The sequence below is a fragment of the Arachis hypogaea genome, chromosome 4 (assembly GCF_003086295.3).
Source record: "Arachis hypogaea cultivar Tifrunner chromosome 4, arahy.Tifrunner.gnm2.J5K5, whole genome shotgun sequence".
Classification (NCBI taxonomy): domain Eukaryota; kingdom Viridiplantae; phylum Streptophyta; class Magnoliopsida; order Fabales; family Fabaceae; genus Arachis; species Arachis hypogaea.
The window spans coordinates 118,041,179-118,060,629 of NC_092039.1; the positions used below are offsets into that span (position 1 = coordinate 118,041,179).

General features: G+C 29.5%; 1 protein-coding gene and 1 pseudogene across 1 annotated transcript; both read right to left on the reverse strand.

The window, feature by feature from the left end:
- Positions 1-1,939: 1,939 nt before the first annotated feature.
- Positions 1,940-4,575, reverse strand: LOC112795289 (protein SLE1-like). Its single transcript, XM_072234551.1, has 3 exons — positions 4,543-4,575; positions 4,273-4,369; positions 1,940-2,166 (listed from the first exon to the last, which is right to left on the reverse strand). The coding sequence occupies exons 1-3, from the start codon at positions 4,573-4,575 to the stop codon at positions 1,940-1,942; spliced, it is 357 nt and encodes a 118-aa protein (XP_072090652.1).
- A 7,046-nt stretch (positions 4,576-11,621) lies between these two features.
- On the reverse strand, positions 11,622-17,383 carry LOC112795290 (uncharacterized; annotated as a pseudogene).
- Positions 17,384-19,451: the final 2,068 nt, after the last annotated feature.

The window sequence follows — 19,451 nt, forward strand, 5'->3', positions numbered from 1 at the left end:
AGAGATATAGTACTATAGCACTTGAACATAATAAACTTAGATAAATCGAAAATAATAGTCAAAACAACAGCTTTATAGCATCTGCCTTTATAGATAACTAGAGTGAGATCCGCGCGATGCACGGAGAGGTAGATTATTTATACTATATAGTATATTTTAATAAATGTTATATTAAAAATATTTTAAAGAATATATTATAAATAGATTTTGAATTTATTTATTTTTAAAAAAGACATAGGTTATTTATATTAGAATTATACAAAACTGTATTTTCTTTTTTTTTATTTTTTGATTTGCATTAATGGCTACACTTTATTTTTTTTTTTGCGACTTTTTTGTTTGTAAATAATGAAAAAAATAAATGAATGAGAATGAAAAACATATAACAACGTTATATTAAATTTAAGGAATTTTTGACAATTAATATAAGAGATTAAGAAATGAAGAGTAGTGAGAGTAAGTTATAGAATTTGAATATTTGTAACTGAAATTTTTTATAATTATTATTATGACACTTTTAATGTATGTTTATTGCATTTAATTAGTATTTGATGTTTCAACTGAATAATAATAGATAAAAGTTTTTTGTTTTAATTTTTTTAAAACATTGTACTAAATAGTGATTGGTTGATTTTCATCTAGCAATTTCGGGTATTAACTCTTCTGGTCTGTCATTACCACTGCAAATCCTTCTACAACAAAGAGAATAAGACATGATCAAAGAATGATAATCCATTCCAAGTAAATTGTGGAAGCAATACTGTACATGTGGAATAATAATTTGAAAAAGAGGAACACATAAATGTAAATTGTGGAAGAAATACTCCACATGTAAAATAATAATTTATAATTTGATGATGAAATATTGCAATCGATAGTATATAGAGAGCAATAATTTTAAATGCACATTAATTTTGGTTTTGACTGTTAGACAGAACCATTTACAAAAGAGGAATACATAAACTTGTGCTACTTGCAATGAGTTCACAATTAAAATGTTATTATTTATAACAAATAAATAGGGCTATTGAAAATGATATTGAACAATGAGAAGAGTAAACGATAAAGTTGAAAATCTTTAGGAAGATACCTAGGACAAATTTCTTACGTTGGCGGCGTCGAATGATGACGTTGGTCTGAGACCTAGAATCGAGCTCTGGCAGGAAAACCACAAGAGGAGGATTGGAGTTCGCCCTGATCTCTGCAATTTATGCAATGCGGCTCTGCCGGATGCAATGCGGCTCTGCCGGAGATGGACATCACGATGTACAATTTGTTTTGAGGAAAAGATAATGGCTCATGGGACCGAAAGAGGATTAAGAAAATAGGATGGGACCGGAAGAGGATGGAGGAAATAGGATTTTGGTAGGGAGAGGTGCTAAGAGAGTGAGGGTTTGAGAAAGGTAATAAGCTCTTTGGTTTTGAGAGCTTTTTGTTGGGGTAAATGTTAATTTGTGTTTTTGTTGTTTTAGAAGTAATGATTGATTTAGAAAAAGTTTATTTGTTGGTTTTTATTGTGTTTTTTAGTTATTTTTTGTGTTTTTTTTATGTGAAAATAAAAGTTGATTTGGCAAGATTTAAATGGTGGATTCTAAAATTTTGCCAAGTAAGCGTTAATGCTGACATGGCGTTAGTAGAAGAAGAGAAATAAGAAGCAATGTGGGTAAACCTATGTACCTACTTTTATATATTAAAAATAGAAGAGATACAAACAGTACACACAAAACAACAATATATAAATCCTAGCAAACTACATTATTAGCAACTAAGTAGAAGGACAACGAAGATAAACCAACACAAACAGTAGACATAAAACAACATATAAATCCTAACAACTATAGTATGGAAGAAATAAGTACGAGAACAACGACATTATTAGCAACTAAGTATGTTAGCAATAAGTATGGGAACATGCATCAAGACAACAACTTCATAACATCTATTTTTCTTCGTTGGTAAACTTGGATTCATTAATATCGATGCCTTCCTCAGCAGCATGTTTTCTGCCGGACTTATCCATGGTAGAGAGGCATCCCTTACGTTCTATTTCTTGGTAACCTGCAGTCCCTATCTGTTTCTTTATAGTCTGCCCTCTTTTTGTACCAATTTCATGATATCTTTCTGATTCCAGCTGCTCCTTTCTAGTCTGGCCTCCTCTGCTCCTTCCTATACTTTTACTTATATCCATAAGTGATATTAATATGATCGAAAAAATCATCTTAAATGTATAAAGAACATTTTTTCATTTTCAAAAAGTAATAAATAATAGCATTCATGTTTTTTTTATCAGTTTTAAAGTTTTCTTAAACAAATAGTATTATATATTAAAACGAGTTTTCAATAGTCTAAGTTTAGGTTTTAGATTTGTTCATTCCAAGAGAAAAAATTTTCACACAAAAATTGATTAAAAATAGAAAAAAAAGTGAATAATTTGTCTCTTATTCTTACTCATTTAAATTGGAAACTCACCTGCAGTCGACTGCAGGTGAAGTTGTTTCTGGATCGTTGACACGTGTTACTGTATGGTTTAAAAAAATCGATTTATTTAATACAAATGGTTTATTTAAAAAAATCGGTTTGAATAAATCAAATAACTATTTTTAAAATAATTTAAATTCTTTCTGCGTGTTATTCCTAAATTCTTAACAGATGAATTTGATATGTTCTTTTTCTTCATTCATATTGACCAATTTTTTCTTTAAATTTATCTGAAATTTTTTTTATTTAATTTTTGTTAAATATATGTATACAAATTGTTTGAAAAAGTAAAATTTAGTATTCTGACAAAGAAACAAAATTCACGGTTTTTTTATAGGAATGGCATAAATGATATCATCTGTCCTTTTTTTGTCTCTGTTTCTATTTTCTTGATGAGTTTTGTTTTGTTTCCCATAACTTACATTTTCAGTTGCTTTTAAATTAAGCTGTAAAAATATGTTCAATTACAAATTTATCGTTAAATTAAATTTTATGGTAATCAATCAATTAACTTTTATTTTACTAATAAACTATTTTCATGCAAATTATTGTTAATTTTTCAATATTATTCTATAAATAAATTATTTTTTTAAGATAATAAGACTATAATTTACTTGTCTAGAAATTATGATTTTAATGTCATGCACGTTTTTGTGTTTTTACTTATCAACTAGAATTTATTTTTTAATAAAATTAGAATTTATTTTCAATAAAACAAAAGTATCTAATCAAAATATTAATTTGGTCTCCTTAAATAATTGAACATAATATTATTAATTTTGTCTACAACAAAAAATTTTAATAAATTTTTTCAAAATAAAATTGATTTAAAATAAGAGAAAAAAAAAGAACAACTAATGAAAATATTTATTTTGACATTGCCATCAAAAATAGGATAGCTATAGAAAAAATTCAACCAAATAAAAAGGACCTAACTCATACAATTAAACTACCATCATATCATCACAATAAACTATAACATCACTAACTAAAGAGACATATAACAAATATGAAAGAGATCATGCTAAAATTTCAACAATGCTCATGCTATCAACTAGTCTACGTTATACCATAATTACATTTTTGTCTTCCATCACATGAAATTGCCATGAATTATCTTGGCATTTATGATCCTGAACATCAAAATGGTGTGATGACATAAATATGTACTTATTTATTAAATCATTTTCATCATTCACAGAGGAATGAATAAAAACATAAATTAAGAAATACATTTGAAATAATAAATTTGATTAAGAAATATAAATAAAAGGAACATACCTAATTGAAAGTTTCATATTAGTTCTGAAAAAGGGATTGAAAGAGAACGAATTTTATATAAAAGTAACTGCTTGGTCCAATTCAAACCGGTTTTTTTTAAATAAATCATTTATATAAAATAAACCGATTTTTTTTAAACCATATAGTAACACATGTCAGCCATTCAGAAGCAACTTCACCTGCAGTCGACTGCAGGTGATTTTCTGCCTTTCTTAAAACATAATAGTATGATATATTAAAAAGTTTTTAACTAAAACAACATACACTTAAAAATGATTATACAAATAATGTAAATTATTATTTAAATTATTAAATTATTTTTTATTAGTAATAATTTAATTAGACTCAATTGTGATAATAAAAATACATAAAAAATATAAATTTTTTTAAAAATATTTAATAAAATTTATATCTTATGTATTCATTATATACTCTCATTAAAAATTAAATTAGAATTGAATTTATATTATTATTAATAAAAAATAATTTAAATAACACAAATCAATTACATACCTTTAGCAATGTGTTTTTGAGTTTCTAAATTCTTACCACTAGTACCACCAGGAACCACGGTTTCACCTTGCTTTGCCCTCTTATCAAGCTCTTCACACTTTTTTGTCGAGTTGTGATGTTGCTTACACGCTCAGATTTTTTTCCACCTTATAGAATTTTTGTTATTTTAGAGATGTTTATAGTGGTAATTAAAGACATAATTTGAATGAGAAATAAGCTAAGAGCAGCATGATTTATATAGAGGCAAATAGGATTACATTGTATGTGAACCAGTAAAGATGAAGGATGCGCGTACACTTGCATTGTACGGTCACATGCATTGACACGTGAATGAAGAAGTGCACAATGATAACACTATTAGGTGGGATGATGGTGACACGTACATACAATATATAGTGAAAGAGACTAACTCGATTGCAGTGGATGAGTTTCAGTCCGCACCTGATACCTACACCTGATACCTGATATATCTGATACCTTTTTAATTTGCTGTCCCTCCTACTATATTGACGTGTGCAATGTGAATAATTTTAAATTTTATTTTATTTAAATACATAAATTGCCTTCGTTTTAAAGTATCTCCTTAATATTAAGATAAAAATTAAAGTATTGCTAAATTACAATAAAAAATGAAGACAGCAGATATAGTACTGTAGCACAAACATAATAAACTTAGATAAGTTGAAAATAACAGTCAAAACAACAACTTTATAGCATTTGCCTTTATAGATAAAGAGACACAAATACACGGCAAAATACCAACATATAAATCCTAGCTAACTACATTATTAGCAGCTAAGTAGAAGGACAACTAAGATAAGCCAACACAAATAGTAGACATAAAACAACGTATAAATCCTAACAACGATAGTACGGAAGAACTAAGTACGAGAACGACGATATTATTAGCAACTAAGTATGGGAACATGCATCAAGACAACATTTTCATAACATCTATTTGTTAGAAAATTATTTAATTTCCTAACTTATTTGTGGGTAATACATATATCAATTATAATCACAAATGATGCTATTTCAAATTAAATGACTTATATAATGATGATCTCATTTATTGTTATAAATGCTAATTGAATAAATCATTATTACTTTTGATTTGGAATTAAATGAGAATAAAATCGAATATTATCTTTTGTTCTTTAGATAATTATCTTTTTGGATTTTAGATATATTATCTTTTGGATTTTAGATACTATTTTATTTGGGCTTTAGGGTTTAATGGGTGCCATGCTCAAATATAAATAGACCTTCAGGGTTTCGGTCCCAATATACCAAAGTCGCATTTGTTGCTCTTTCCCCATCAAAAGAGTCACAGTTCAGTCACCTAGGAATACATAAGGCTTTGGTTGAGGAAGATCGAAAGAATCACAAGATCCAAATTCTTTCGATCGTATGATTCATGTTTATGAATTCAAGTACGCTTCCGCATTATGTTATATTTTTTGGTGATTCAATATGGATGATTTGGGTTATTGAAAATTAATTATTCCAACAAGTGGTATCAGAGCCATCCATAATTTAATCATCGAAAATATTCAGTTTTAATTCGCTGAATCAATATATGGATTAATATATATTTTGTGTTCCTTCCTTGATAATATTACGTATAAAGAAATAAACGTGTATGATGTGCGTCGTATATTGGTACTGTTGCACAAACACAGATTAATTTCCTTCTTTTAATTGCAGCGCCGTGATATTGTAATTCTTTATATTATATATACGTGTGTTATCATGTATGATTGTTTACATATATATTATTATTATTTTTTTCGATATATGTATATATATGTATATTGTTGCGTGCTTATATTGTATGCTGAGCATGTTTTAGTACTATATATTTATATATATAATTTTTTAAAGGTCTAAAAAGACACCAGTAAGATTTAAATTTTTTTGAGATTTAAATATTTTTTAATTGCTATATAAAGAAACTAGTAACAATTTGGATTAGTATACCCATCTATTTTATAAAGATTTAATTTTGGAATAAATTGATTGAACATTATGCTGCCAAAGTAGCCTCTTTTGTGAAAATTGATTTATTCAAAACATAAAAAATATGATGTTATGTAATTCATGCGAATATTGGTCGGCCCAAAGGAAGGTCTATATTTGGCCGAATTACATACACATATTGATAGTAAATACATATTTGGGTAACTAATTAAGAATAAAGGAATGCTTATTATTTATGCGAATAATAATCGGCCCAAAGAAAGTTTATTGTTTGGCCAAATAATAAGCATTGCACACTTTTGTTTATTTTCTATTAATTATGTGATCAATAATCGGCCCAAAAGAAGGTTACTGTTTGGCCAATTAATAGAAAATATATGCGATAATAAATAGGTTGCGAAGTTTAAGTCTTCATGTGCGCATTAAGTCGGTCCAAAGAAAGGCTTAATGTGTGACAGGAATTTTGACAATATTTGATTACTGCAATGAGAGTATCACTTACAGTTAATTTTTCTATCCAAAGATTGAAAATTAATGTTGTGCTAGATATCTCAATATGGATTTTTTCCCATTAATTAACTAATGTTTACTGCATGTTTATTTGTTCTAATCTAGAAACTATGGCTTTAGCTACCAATGTTTCTGCACAAATTAGCAGTATTCCTATGCTGAATGGTTCAAACTTTAAAGTTTGGAAGGATACCGTGGAGATTGTCCTCAGTTGTATGGATCTAGATATAGCTCTTTGAAAGGAGAAACCTACTTCCACTCCGGAAAACCTGAATGAGGTTAAAATAGAGAAGTGGGAAAGATCCAATCGAATGAGCATTATGATTATAAAACGCTCAATTCCTGAGGCGTTTCAGGGCTCAATTACTGAGGATAAAAATGCCAAACAGTTCCTAAAGGATGTTGAGAAATTCTTTACTAAGAAATTCAGTGCTCACATGGCTTTATCTTCTCAGTATAAAAGAAAGCGTGATATTACTGCAGATGTGCCTTCTCAGCAGAAAAAGGCTAAGAAACAGGATCAGGTTTCAACCTGTTTCTTCTGTAAGAAGGTGGGACACATGAAGAAGGATTGTACCAAATATGCCACTTGGCGTGTGAAGAAGGGTATAATTCTCACTTTCGTTTGTTCTGAGGCTAGTTTAAGTTATGCACCTGTTGATACTTGGTGGGTAGATTCTGCTGCTACTACTCATGTAAGTGTCACTATGCAGGGTTGCTTGTGGAGCCGACCGCCAAGTGATGCTGAAAGATACATCTACGTGACAGACGGCAATATAGTTGCAATCGAAGCTATAGAAACCTTTAGATTATGTTCCACGAGTGGATTTTATTTGGATTTATTAGAGACATTTTATGTACCGTCATTTAGACGAAATTTGGTTTCTGTTTCTCGTTTGGACAAATCAGGTTATTTTTGTTCATTCGGAGACAATAAAGTCAGTCTCTTTTATAATTCGAATAATATTTGCTCTAGTCATTTGGTGGATAATCTATATAGGCTTAACTTAAATTCCTATAATAATGAAATACTGCAAACGGGTACAAAACAAAAACTAAATGAGAATTCGGCATCATTATGGCACAAACGCCTAGGCCACATCTCTAAACAGAGAATTCAGAGGCTCGTGTCGGATGAAATTCTTGGACCCCTAAATTTGGCAGACTTTGAAGTCTGCATTGAGTGCATAAAGGGGAAAAGGACAAACAAAAGGAAATTAGGTGCGGAGAGAGCCAGAGATGTCTTAGAACTAATACATACCGATATATGTGGCCCATTCCCTACTGTCTCTTGGAATGGACAACGGTACTTTATTACGTTCATAGATGATTACTCTCGTTACGGGTACCTATATTTAATTCATGAAAAGTCCCAAGCCTTGGATGTTTTCAAGTCTTTCAAAAGTTGAAGTTGAACTTCAACTTGGAAAGAAAATTAAAACTGTCAAATCTGATCGTGGTGGTGAATACTACGGAAGATATAACGGCTCAGGTGAGCAACGTCCCAGGTTTTTTGCTCTTTTCCTAGAGGAGTGTGGTATTGTTCCGCAATACACTATGCCAGGCAAACCTAGCATGAATGGTGTTGTAGAGCGAAGGAATCAAACTCTTAAGGACATGGTGAGAAGTATGAATAGTCATTCTTCCTTGCCTGAATCACTCTGTGGAGAAGTATTAAAGACCGCAGTGTACATCCTTAATAGGGTGCCAAGTAAAGCAGTTAACAAAACCCCATATGAAATTTGGACTGGGAAAAGACCAGTATAAAGAATCTGCATATTTGGGGATGTCCAGCTGAGGCGCGACCTTGTAGGCCTCATGAAAGAAAATTGGACTCAAGGACAATTAGTTGCTACTTTGTTGGTTACGCTGAGCGCTCACGGGGGTACAAGTTTTATAATCCTGCATCAAGGTCTACTTTTGAAATAGAAAATGCGAGATTTTTTGAGGATGTTGAGTTGGGAGGGAAGGAAATATTAGGAATGTTGCTTTTGATGAGGATTCTGTAACTGACAATGATCAGGTCCTTGTGCCTATTGTTGTTCAAGATACAATTATAGTACAAGAGTAAAATGAGAATCCTACTGTAGATCCAGTTACAGTACAAGAGAACAATGAGAATATTGTTGTTACTCGAGATACTGCTACAGTACAAGAAAATGATGAGAATCCTCATCAACCCCAACCCATACAGCAAGCTCAACAACCTCAAGAAGTGTCATTAAGGAGATCCATAAGAGAAAGGAGAAGTGTAATTTCGGATGAATATGTTGTCTATCTCCAAGAACATGAGGATGGCATTGGTTTGACAGAAAATGACCCAATCAATTTTCTTCAAGCCATGCAAAGTTCTGACTCTGAAAAGTGAATCGATGCCATGAAAGAAGAGATGACGTCTATGAAAGACAATGACGTTTGGGATCTCGTAGAATTACCTGAAGGTGTAAAACCAATGTAAATGGATATTTAAAACCAAAAGGGATTCTAAGGGTAATGTCGAGAGATATAAATCTCGTCTAGTCGCTAAAGACTTTACTCAAAAAGAAGGCATAGACTATAAAGAGACTTTCTCTCCAGTATCATCGAAAGACTCTTTTAGAACCATAATGGCACTAGTAACTCATTTTGACTTGGAGCTACATCAGATGGATGTAAAGACATCATTTCTCAATGGTGACATTGACAAAACGATGTACATGGTACAACCAGAAAATTTTGTATCAGGTGATTCAAAATCTATGGTTTGTAAGTTAAAGAAATCCATCTATGGTCTCAAACAAGCTTCCCGTCAATAGTATCACAAGTTTCATCAAGTCATTACCTCATACGGCTTTGAGGTAAATATTATAGATAAATGTGTATACCGCAAGTTCAGTGGCAGTAAATACATCTTTTTTGTCTTACATGTTGATGACGTTCTACTTGCCAGTAACGATATAGGCTTGTTACATGAAACTAAGAAATTTCTATCGAACAAAATCAAAATGAAAGATTTTGGTGATATTTCTTTTGTATTAGGAATCGAGATACTAAGAGATCGTTCTCAAGGTATTCTTAGATTATCACAAAAGAACTATATTGAAAAAATTTTAAGTAGATATGGCATGGAAAATTGTAGACCAATGGACACACCCGTAGCTAAAGGAGACAAGTTCAGTCTCAAACAATGCCCTAAAAATGATCTTGAGAGGACAGCAATGCATGATAAACCTTATGCATCAGCACTTGGAAGCTTAATGTATGCTCAAGTCTGCACACGTCCTGATATATCATTTGTAGTGGGAGTGTTGGGTAGATACTTGAGCAATCCGGACATGGATCATTGGACAGCTGTTAAACGCGTAATGCGTTATCTAAAGAGAACAAAGGATTACATGCTCACTTATCGGAGATCAGAAAATTTGGAGATCATTGGGTATTCTGATTTCGATTTTGTGGGATGCCAAGACAGTAGACGCTCTACTTCAGGCTGTATCTTCATTTTGGCTGGAGGAGCTATTGCATGGAAGTCTAACAAACAGACTCTTGTAGCTTCCTCAACAATGGAGGCAGAATATGTTGCTTGCTTTGAGGCATCCAAACATGGCATGTGGTTGCGAAACTTTGTACTGAGCTTCGTGTAGTAGATGGCATTGAAAACCCATTAAAGATATTCTGTGACAACAAGTCAGCAGTATTATACTCCAACAACAATAAGAGCTTGACAAAATTGAAGCATATAGACATCAAGTTCTTAGTTGTCAAGGAGAAAATTCAAGAAAAACAGATTTCCATAGAACATATAGGAACAGAATGTATGCTAGCAGACCCATTAACCAAGGGATTGATCCCTAAAGTCTTTCATGAGCACACTGCTCAAATGGGTGTCAATATTTGTGATGCCTTGGTTTAGTGGGAGTTTATTTTATACTATATGTCCTATGACAGATATTGAGTTATTTTTCTGCAGAACTAAGTTGATGGTTTATTTCATGTTATGTGAAATGTTCATTTTGCAATATTTGTATTGTGTTTGATCTCAATAAAGTTGGACCAGCTGGAAATAGACATGTACGAGATCACTTGGCATGTAATTTCCATATTACTCGTCCAAATTTGATCTATGTCGTTAAGTATATTAGGATGGTGATTGGCGTGGTTTAGTCACGGCATTTAATGTGATAAAAGCTGCGGTAGTTCCATATCTAGTGTATGAGACGGACCAGATTGTTAAAGTAATGAGAGAAATAACATTCAGATGCGCGCATAAAGTTTATAAGATGTGATTATGTCAAGAAAGAATATATGTATAGCCCAAGTGGGAGATTGTTAGGAAATTATTTAATTTCCTAACTTATTTGTGGGTAATACATATATCAATTATAATCACAAATGATGCTATTTCAAATTAAATAACTTATATAATGATGATCTCATTTATTGTTATAAATGCTAATTGAATAAGTCATTATTACTTTTGATTTGGAATTAAATGAGAATAAAATCGGATATTATCTTTTGTTCTTTAGATAATTATCTTTTTGGATTTTAGATATATTATCTTTTGGGTTTTAGATACTATTTTATTTGGGCTTTAGGGTTTAATGAGTGTCATGCTCAAATATAAATAGACCTTCAGGTTTCGGTCCCCAATATACCAAAGCCGCCTTTGTTGCTCTTTCCCCATCAAAAGAGTCACAGTTCAGCCACCTAGGAATACAGAAGGCTTTGGTTGCGGAAGATCGAAAGAAACCACAAGATCCAAATTCTTCCGATCGTATGATTCATGTTTATGAATTCAGGTACGCTTCCGCATTATGTTATATTTTTGGTGATTCAATATGAATGATCTGCGTTATTGAAAATTAATTATTCCAACACTATTTTTCTTCGTTGGTAAACTTGGATTCATTAATATTGATGCCTTTCTCAGCAGCATGCTCTCCGCCGGACTTATCCATGGTAGAGAGGCCTCCTTTACGTCCCATTTTTTAGTAGCCCGCAGTCTCTATCTGTTCCTTTCTAGTCTGCCCTCTTTTTGTACCCATTTCATAATATTCTTCTGATCCCAACTATTCCTTCCTAGTCTAGTCTCCTTTGCTCCTTCCTATACTTTTACTTATATCCATAAGTGATATTAATATGATCGAAAAAATCATCTTAAAAGTATAAAGAACATTTTTTCATTTTCAAAAAGTAATAAGTAATAACATTCATGTTTTTTATCGGTTTTAAAGTTTTCTTAAACAAATAGTATCATATATTAAAACGAGTTTTCAATAGTTTAAGTCTAGAATTCAGATTTGTTCATCCCAAAAGAAAAAATTTTCACACAAAAATTGATTAAAAATAGAAAAGAACGTGAATAATTTGTCTCTTCTTCTTACTCATTTAAATTTCTTCAAAAATAATAGTATGATATATTAAAAAGTTTTTAAATAAAATAACATACACTTAAAAAGAATTATACAAATAATGTAAATTATTAAATTATTTTTTATTAGTAATAATTTAATTAGACTCAATTGTGATAATAAAAATATATAAAAAATATATAATTTTTTTCTAAAAATATTTAATAAAATTTATATCTTATTTATTTATTATGTACACTCACTAAAAAATAAATTAAAATTATATTATATTATTATTAATGAAAAATAATTTAAATAACCCAAATCAATTGCATACTTTCGGTAAGGTGTTCTTGAGCTTCTAGATTCTTGCCATCAATATCACCAGAAATCACGGTTTTATCTTGCTTTGCCCTCTCATCAAGTTCTTCACGCTTTTTTTTTATCGAGTTGTCATGATACTTACACGCTCAGATTTTTTTTTTCATCCTATAAAAGTTTTATTCTTCTAGAGATGTTTATAGTTGTAATTAAAGACGTAATTTGAATGAGAAATAAGTCAAGAGCAGCATGATTTATATATATAGAGGACGCGCGTACACTTGCATGCATTGACTCGTGTACGGTTACATGCATTGACACGTGAATGAAGACGTGCACAATGATAACACTATTAGGTGGGATGATGGTGACACGTACCTACAACATATAGTGAAAGAGACTAACTCGATTGTAGTGGATGAGTTTCAGCCCGCACCTGATACCTGCACCTGATACCTGATATACCTGATATTTTTTAGTTTGCTGTCCCTCTTACTGGCAATTTAATATGAAGTGAGTTGCTTCAACAATTATAAGGAGCAAAATTACTTCAACAATTTTAATTAATATTATAAAAACTCATTTTTTTATAATTATATAATATTTGTTAGTATTATTTTTTAATAAATACTTATAATATATAATAATATAATAGATATAAATTAATTAATAAATTATTAAAATTTAAAAATAATAGTTATTTTAATATAAATAAAATAAAAATATTTATGATAGAATAAAATAAACAAAAAACTTATTGTTTCTGGTCCATATTATTTTAGAATAGCTTGATATTCTTAAAATATTAGTAAAAATATGTATTTTAAATTATAATTTTAAATTTTTTACTATTTTTATTTTTTATTTATATAGTACCGAGTCAATCAGTTCAACCAGTGACCCAGTAACTTGATCGATTCAATCATCGATTCAATTCTGACAACTATAGTTATAATGGAAACAAATATTTACATAAAATATTTACTGAAAAGTGTAGAATCAATACTTAATAAAAATGTGTATCCATTTTGCGCATCTTCTCCCATGCGAAAAAAATTTCTAAAATAAATAAAAAATAATTATTTTCTAAAACAAATAATTTTATTTTTAATTTTTAAAATATATTTTTTTAAGAATTTGAAACAAGTTCGTCCACTGATATGGCAAACTTGCTCTTATTTTTATATAATTTAGATCATATTCGTATATTTTTTATTTAATTTATATAATTTAAATAAATATAATTTAATTTAATTTGATAAAAATAAAAGAAACTATATTATTATACTCATATGATTAATTATATTTATTTAATTTTAAAAAAATTAACTTAATTTACTCTTTTAAATTAATTTGATATTTAACAAGTTAAATATTTTAATAATGTATTAAATATTATAATATTTATATCTTATTTACTTGAGTTCTCATCTCGAATTCAATGTTATATATTTTAAAAATTTTATTAAATTTTAAAATGAGTCTAAGATCCATCTTCACATAAATTGTCTATTTTAATACAATATTTTTAAAATTGTCCATTTATTTTTGTGTAAAATCATGTAATTAATTTATTATATTATGAAAAGATTCAAATTGTTAATTTATTAAGTGCCTAATCTATTTAAAGAGTATTTTATTTATAATTTTTTAATTTAAAAATAATATTAGTACATTGATTTTTTAATTTAAAATTATCAATTTTAAATGATTAATTTTTTAAATCGAATAAACATAATTAATAATATGACTACATTTATTTTTATTAAATTAAATTAAATTATTAATTTAAATTATATCTATTTAAATTAAAAATTTTATAATTTAAAATTTTAAATTATGTGAATTAGATAAAAAAATTCTAATATGATCTAAATTATATGAAAATAGGAACTTATTCGTCTCAATGAAGTTTGTGGCAAATTTAGTTTAGTAAGTTCGTGATAAATTTGTTTCAAACTCCAAAAGTATTCTAAAAATTAATGATGAAATTATTTATTTTGAAAAATAAATATTTTTTTATTCATTTCAAAAAATTTTCTTCTTGGATGCATTTCACGTTCTTCATTGATATATAGCAAAATGATTTATATTATTATAGCTTTGTAGAGTTATATGTTCAGTATGAGACTTTTATAAAAATATTTATTTTTCTAAGACTATTAAATAATTTTGAGCAATTGATGAGGTATTTATGAATTTTATACAAAAATTGAATACTAAAATACTAATTTATATCAGAAGTATCAGGTATATTATTTATCTAATTTAGTCAGGTGCAGACTAAAATTTAAATAAAATTGTACACATATTTTTAGTAGTTATCAAATTAAAAAATGTATTACCGCAATCGATAAATTTTAGCCTGCACCTGACTAAATGAAGTAAATAATATGTCTGGTATTTCTGACTTAAGTTAATACCTTGGTGTCTAACTTTTGCATAAAATTTATAAAAATCTCATCATCAATTGTTCAAAATTATTTAATAATCTTAAAAAAATAAATATTTTCATAAAAATCTCATACTGAACAGATGGGCCTACAAGTTGTGACTATGAATACGTTGATTGTTAAGTAAAAGAGGCAATTATATGTGGTATACTAAATGTATATTAGTATTGTCTAAGAATAGTACTAAGCCGATTTTGTAATTTGTAATCATTAATCAGTTATTATTAATATTTTTAATGGTATAAAATTATATCTAATTATATGAATTACTCAATTTTTTTATGCTGATTAAGTATTGACCAAATTTTAATAAAAATATTGATATGTAAACTTTCTCATCATGTAATTATGATTTAGCGATAAAAAGTAAAAGCGTGCTTAATATAATTATGCACCACTTTTTCTTTATTATAGACGGTAAAAATCTATCCTGAAAAAAAATTAATTTTGTACAATAGTTTTGATTTTGAGTATTTTTTTATTTGTAAGTTTTGGTATTTAATTAAGTTGGTTGTGTGTATAATTTATGTTTTGTTTGAGATTTTTTATACTTCGTATTTAATTATAAATAAAACTATTTTATTGGTCTGAAGTAATTTTTTTTTACATTAAAACAATTTTTTATGTTAAAATTTTAATGTGGTTTTATTATTACTGTATTCAATAATTTACTTGCTTATAATTATTGTTATATTATATTTTAAATACTTTTATATTGTTCTTATATTAAATATTAGTATTATTTTGACTGCTAAACTCTATTAGTGTCTACAAAGATTATGGGGTTAAAACTAAAGAACATTTCTAATAATATTTGACTATTCAAATTAAAATGAACCAATTCCATTTTGTGATTTGGCCATCCGATGTGTGGTATATGTAGTTTCCTTTTTTCTTACACTTAATATTTAATATTTATTGACATTGAAATCATCAATTCAAAAGTAGTAAAAAAAACAAGGTTTATATGTTAAGAGTAATGTCCACAAAAAAAAAAAAAGATATCAACATAATGTATATGAAAAGTTAAACATTAAAAAAATGAAATAAAAACTATCATTGTTGAGAAGATCAGAGCTAGCAATTAATGCACGTTCCATCTATGTTGACCATGACAATTGTTAAGAACTTTCTTCTAATTGATAGGTGTCTCATTCAAGATTTCGAATCATTTTGATTTACCCTTTAATTAATTGTAAAGTTGAAATGAATAAATGACTAGCTGGCTATAAATAGGTTATGACTCATAAAGCGTGTAATAATGAATTAAATTTTAAAGTAGTCTCTGAAATTTACAAAATATATCAATTTAGTCTTTAATTTCTTAATTGTATTAGTTACGTCTTTTAGATTATAAAAAATACATCAATGTGATCTCTCTCGAATTTTCCGTTCATATTTCTTATCGGTAGGAGTGACGTGGCGAATGATTGCCACGCTGAAGTATCTAACAGTTGCATGATGTGGTAAATGAAAATTTATGACCCAATTTAGTCTCTGATCCCTTTTTAAACCGTAACTCAGAAGTAGCGCACCACTTCTTCGTCTTCATCATCTTCTTCATCTTTTTCTTCTTTTTCTTCTTCTCCTTCCCTGCTCATTCCAAGTCAGAGCAGAGGCTCGCGAGTACTAGATCGGTGTGGGTGTGGAAAACGTCTTGTGGCCCATAAAAAATTATATCAAAATCAAACTATTAAAATCTAAATCTTTTTAAATGTTTGCCAATAATTTTCTCTTGGACTCAATTTAACTCTGAATCTTCGGATACCCTCCATCTAATTAAGCCAAACAAGAATTCATTCCCATGCCTTGCACTGGAGAAACGCAATGCCTAAAGGAAAGTTTTGAACATTTTCCTTGTTCTCAAGAAGGAAATATAGAATGGATGATGTATCTAAACCCTTCTAAAAGATTCTAATTTCAAGAAACCAACATCATCAATCAATAATTGAGCATTAAATATAGAAAACTCCAATTTGATAACTGACGCATCAGAAGTTGAGAACACAGAATGAACACCAGTGTTTGGTAAGGAATTGAGATTGCATCAAGTCTCCCAAGAGTGATAAATGAGGGTGCTACAAACGAAAGGTAATGCAAGCTTTAAAATATTGGCTTCCAACATCACATGTTAGCAAGAAGCATTAGGTTTCTGATAGTTAATTCAAGCATAACTCATTCACAACATCCAGAAAAAATAAAAACCAAGTACAACATTGCGTATGAGAACAGTTAGAATGGCATGTGCATTGTGCATGTCTGTTGCAATAGATTCTCTCTGCCAAACATGTCAAGCAAAAACTATTACTTTAAATTTTAGCTGAATGAATTGTTTCTTAACCTGTGAAAGGTCGTGTGAGCCACAACTGCATCACCATCAAAGACACAACCAGCAAAGTGTCCACCAGATGCAAGCAGTACGATTCGCAAATGACTATTATTCATGGGCTCAAGAGTCAGAGATTTCAACCTCTCACACACTTTGCTGTCTGAACTTCCATTCCCATCACCCATATTCAATCAAGCACTTCCAAAGAGAAACTCTTTGACCTGATTGAAGACCAACAAATAGATTTTGTTTAAGAATTTCTCTTGATTTATCACGCACTTCATTGCGATTTTGAGACTCATTTTCACAATTGCATTTTCAGGACCTCAATATTTAATTATTAAATAGTTTAGTTCTTTCACTGACAAGAGAACAATTTTCGAACAGTACAACAAGAAAATAACATAATTGTAATTTCAGCCTTTCAGGTACCCCAATCAAAAAATGTTTGAACATTATTTTTGTTCGTATGGTAAATTTGACCAATATTTAGCGCGAGGATAAAATTGTGAGTGAATTTTGAAACTGAAAATTCTAAAGAAATTATTGAATCTCACATTGATTTGTCATCTGACATTTCATTTAAGGTATTTTCGGGGGTGTTCTTGTTATTTACACCCCCAGGCTCCACTTGTGGAACATAATCCAAACACAGAACAACTTCTTTCCTCTCCATTAGTTCAAGCGTCGAAACTCCATGTTCGAAATAAACCAATCTTCCATCAACATTCTTCTTAAACGTTCCACCATGATGGAACATGATATCCAGCAACTTTTTCGTCTGTAACGAAAAAAATACAACATTTTATCTAACATATGGAATCAGCAAACAACAACAGATCATATTCCAGAATTGCTTACTAACAACTACTTCAGTGACTATGCCATTATAGAAATGTCCATATTTTCTATTTGAAAATAGAGCATTCCGATAACCCCTACCCACACCACCAGGTGCAAAAAACCCTAGCTACTAACATAGCATCCATGGTTTTTCATCAATCTACACCAAATTTCCAAGTAAAATCTATAATGATGGATACCTTACCACTATGAAAAATAGAACAATACTATCTAATATACTGCATGCCTACCTCTATCACAGGAGATTTCACGCAGAATCTTTGCTCCTTCCTTCAGCGATCTTGAGCCAACGATGACCAGGTTCCTCTGAGCTCCAAATTGTTTCACTCCGAAAAGCCTCGCCAGGGCTCTCGAATGCCAAGGTTTGGCGCTTTCAGTTCGCAGAAGATGAGGAAGACGAAGTGATCTCTTTGAATATGGAGGGAGGGGGTTGGTTGAACGTTTTGTTAATACTTCCTACTTGAAACGACATTGTCTAGTTATGGGTTTAGCGCCAAAACCCAATACGACGACGTTTTTCATCTTCCAGCGTGGCAATCATTCACCATGTCACTTCTGCCGGCAAAAAATATGAACCGAAAATTTGAGAGGGATCATGTTGATGCATTTTTTGCAATCTGAAAAATGTAATTAGTGCAATTGAAAAATTAAAAACTAAATCGATATATTTTGTAAATTTTAGAAACCAGTTTAGGATTTAACTCGTGCAATAATATATATATAACGCAGCCCCAACCAAATATAGTACGAAATTCTTTCATTCCTTTCAAGATATATATTTGGTCATGCTTCATTTGTTTTTTCTTCCCAAGCTATTGAGAGTGACATAGTATAAGTTATCTCCAATTATAATTTGTGGTTATTGACTTTTTTTTTTTTCTTTTTCATTTATCTCCCTTAATAGTTGTAGCTAGTAGACTTTTTAGTTTAAATCAATCAGTGGACGCCAAAATTAACTGTATATGTAAGTAACTAGATAACATTGTTTCATAAACATAAATAATATTCTTTTGCCAAAATTTTCTTCTTCTCGGTTTCTGAGAGAGTCTGATTTTCTAGATATTAAATGGAGTAGAGAACCATTAATTAATATATTATTTATTCCAACATAGGTTGAAATTAATTTATACATACATACATGTAACACAATTAAATAATATTGATGATGATGGCACCCGAATTTGGTAACGATTTGGCACAGAAACTCATTACATGTTTGAAAGTTTCACCAACTACAGTAATTAATTAAAGTCAACCATACGCATGCAATCTTCTTTTAAATTGACTTCTATTTTGTATTTGACTTTTTTTTCCTTCGCCTATATTATCTTCTCTTCTCTTTCTCAGCTTTAATTTTTGAAAATTTCTTTAATTATAAATAAATAGATA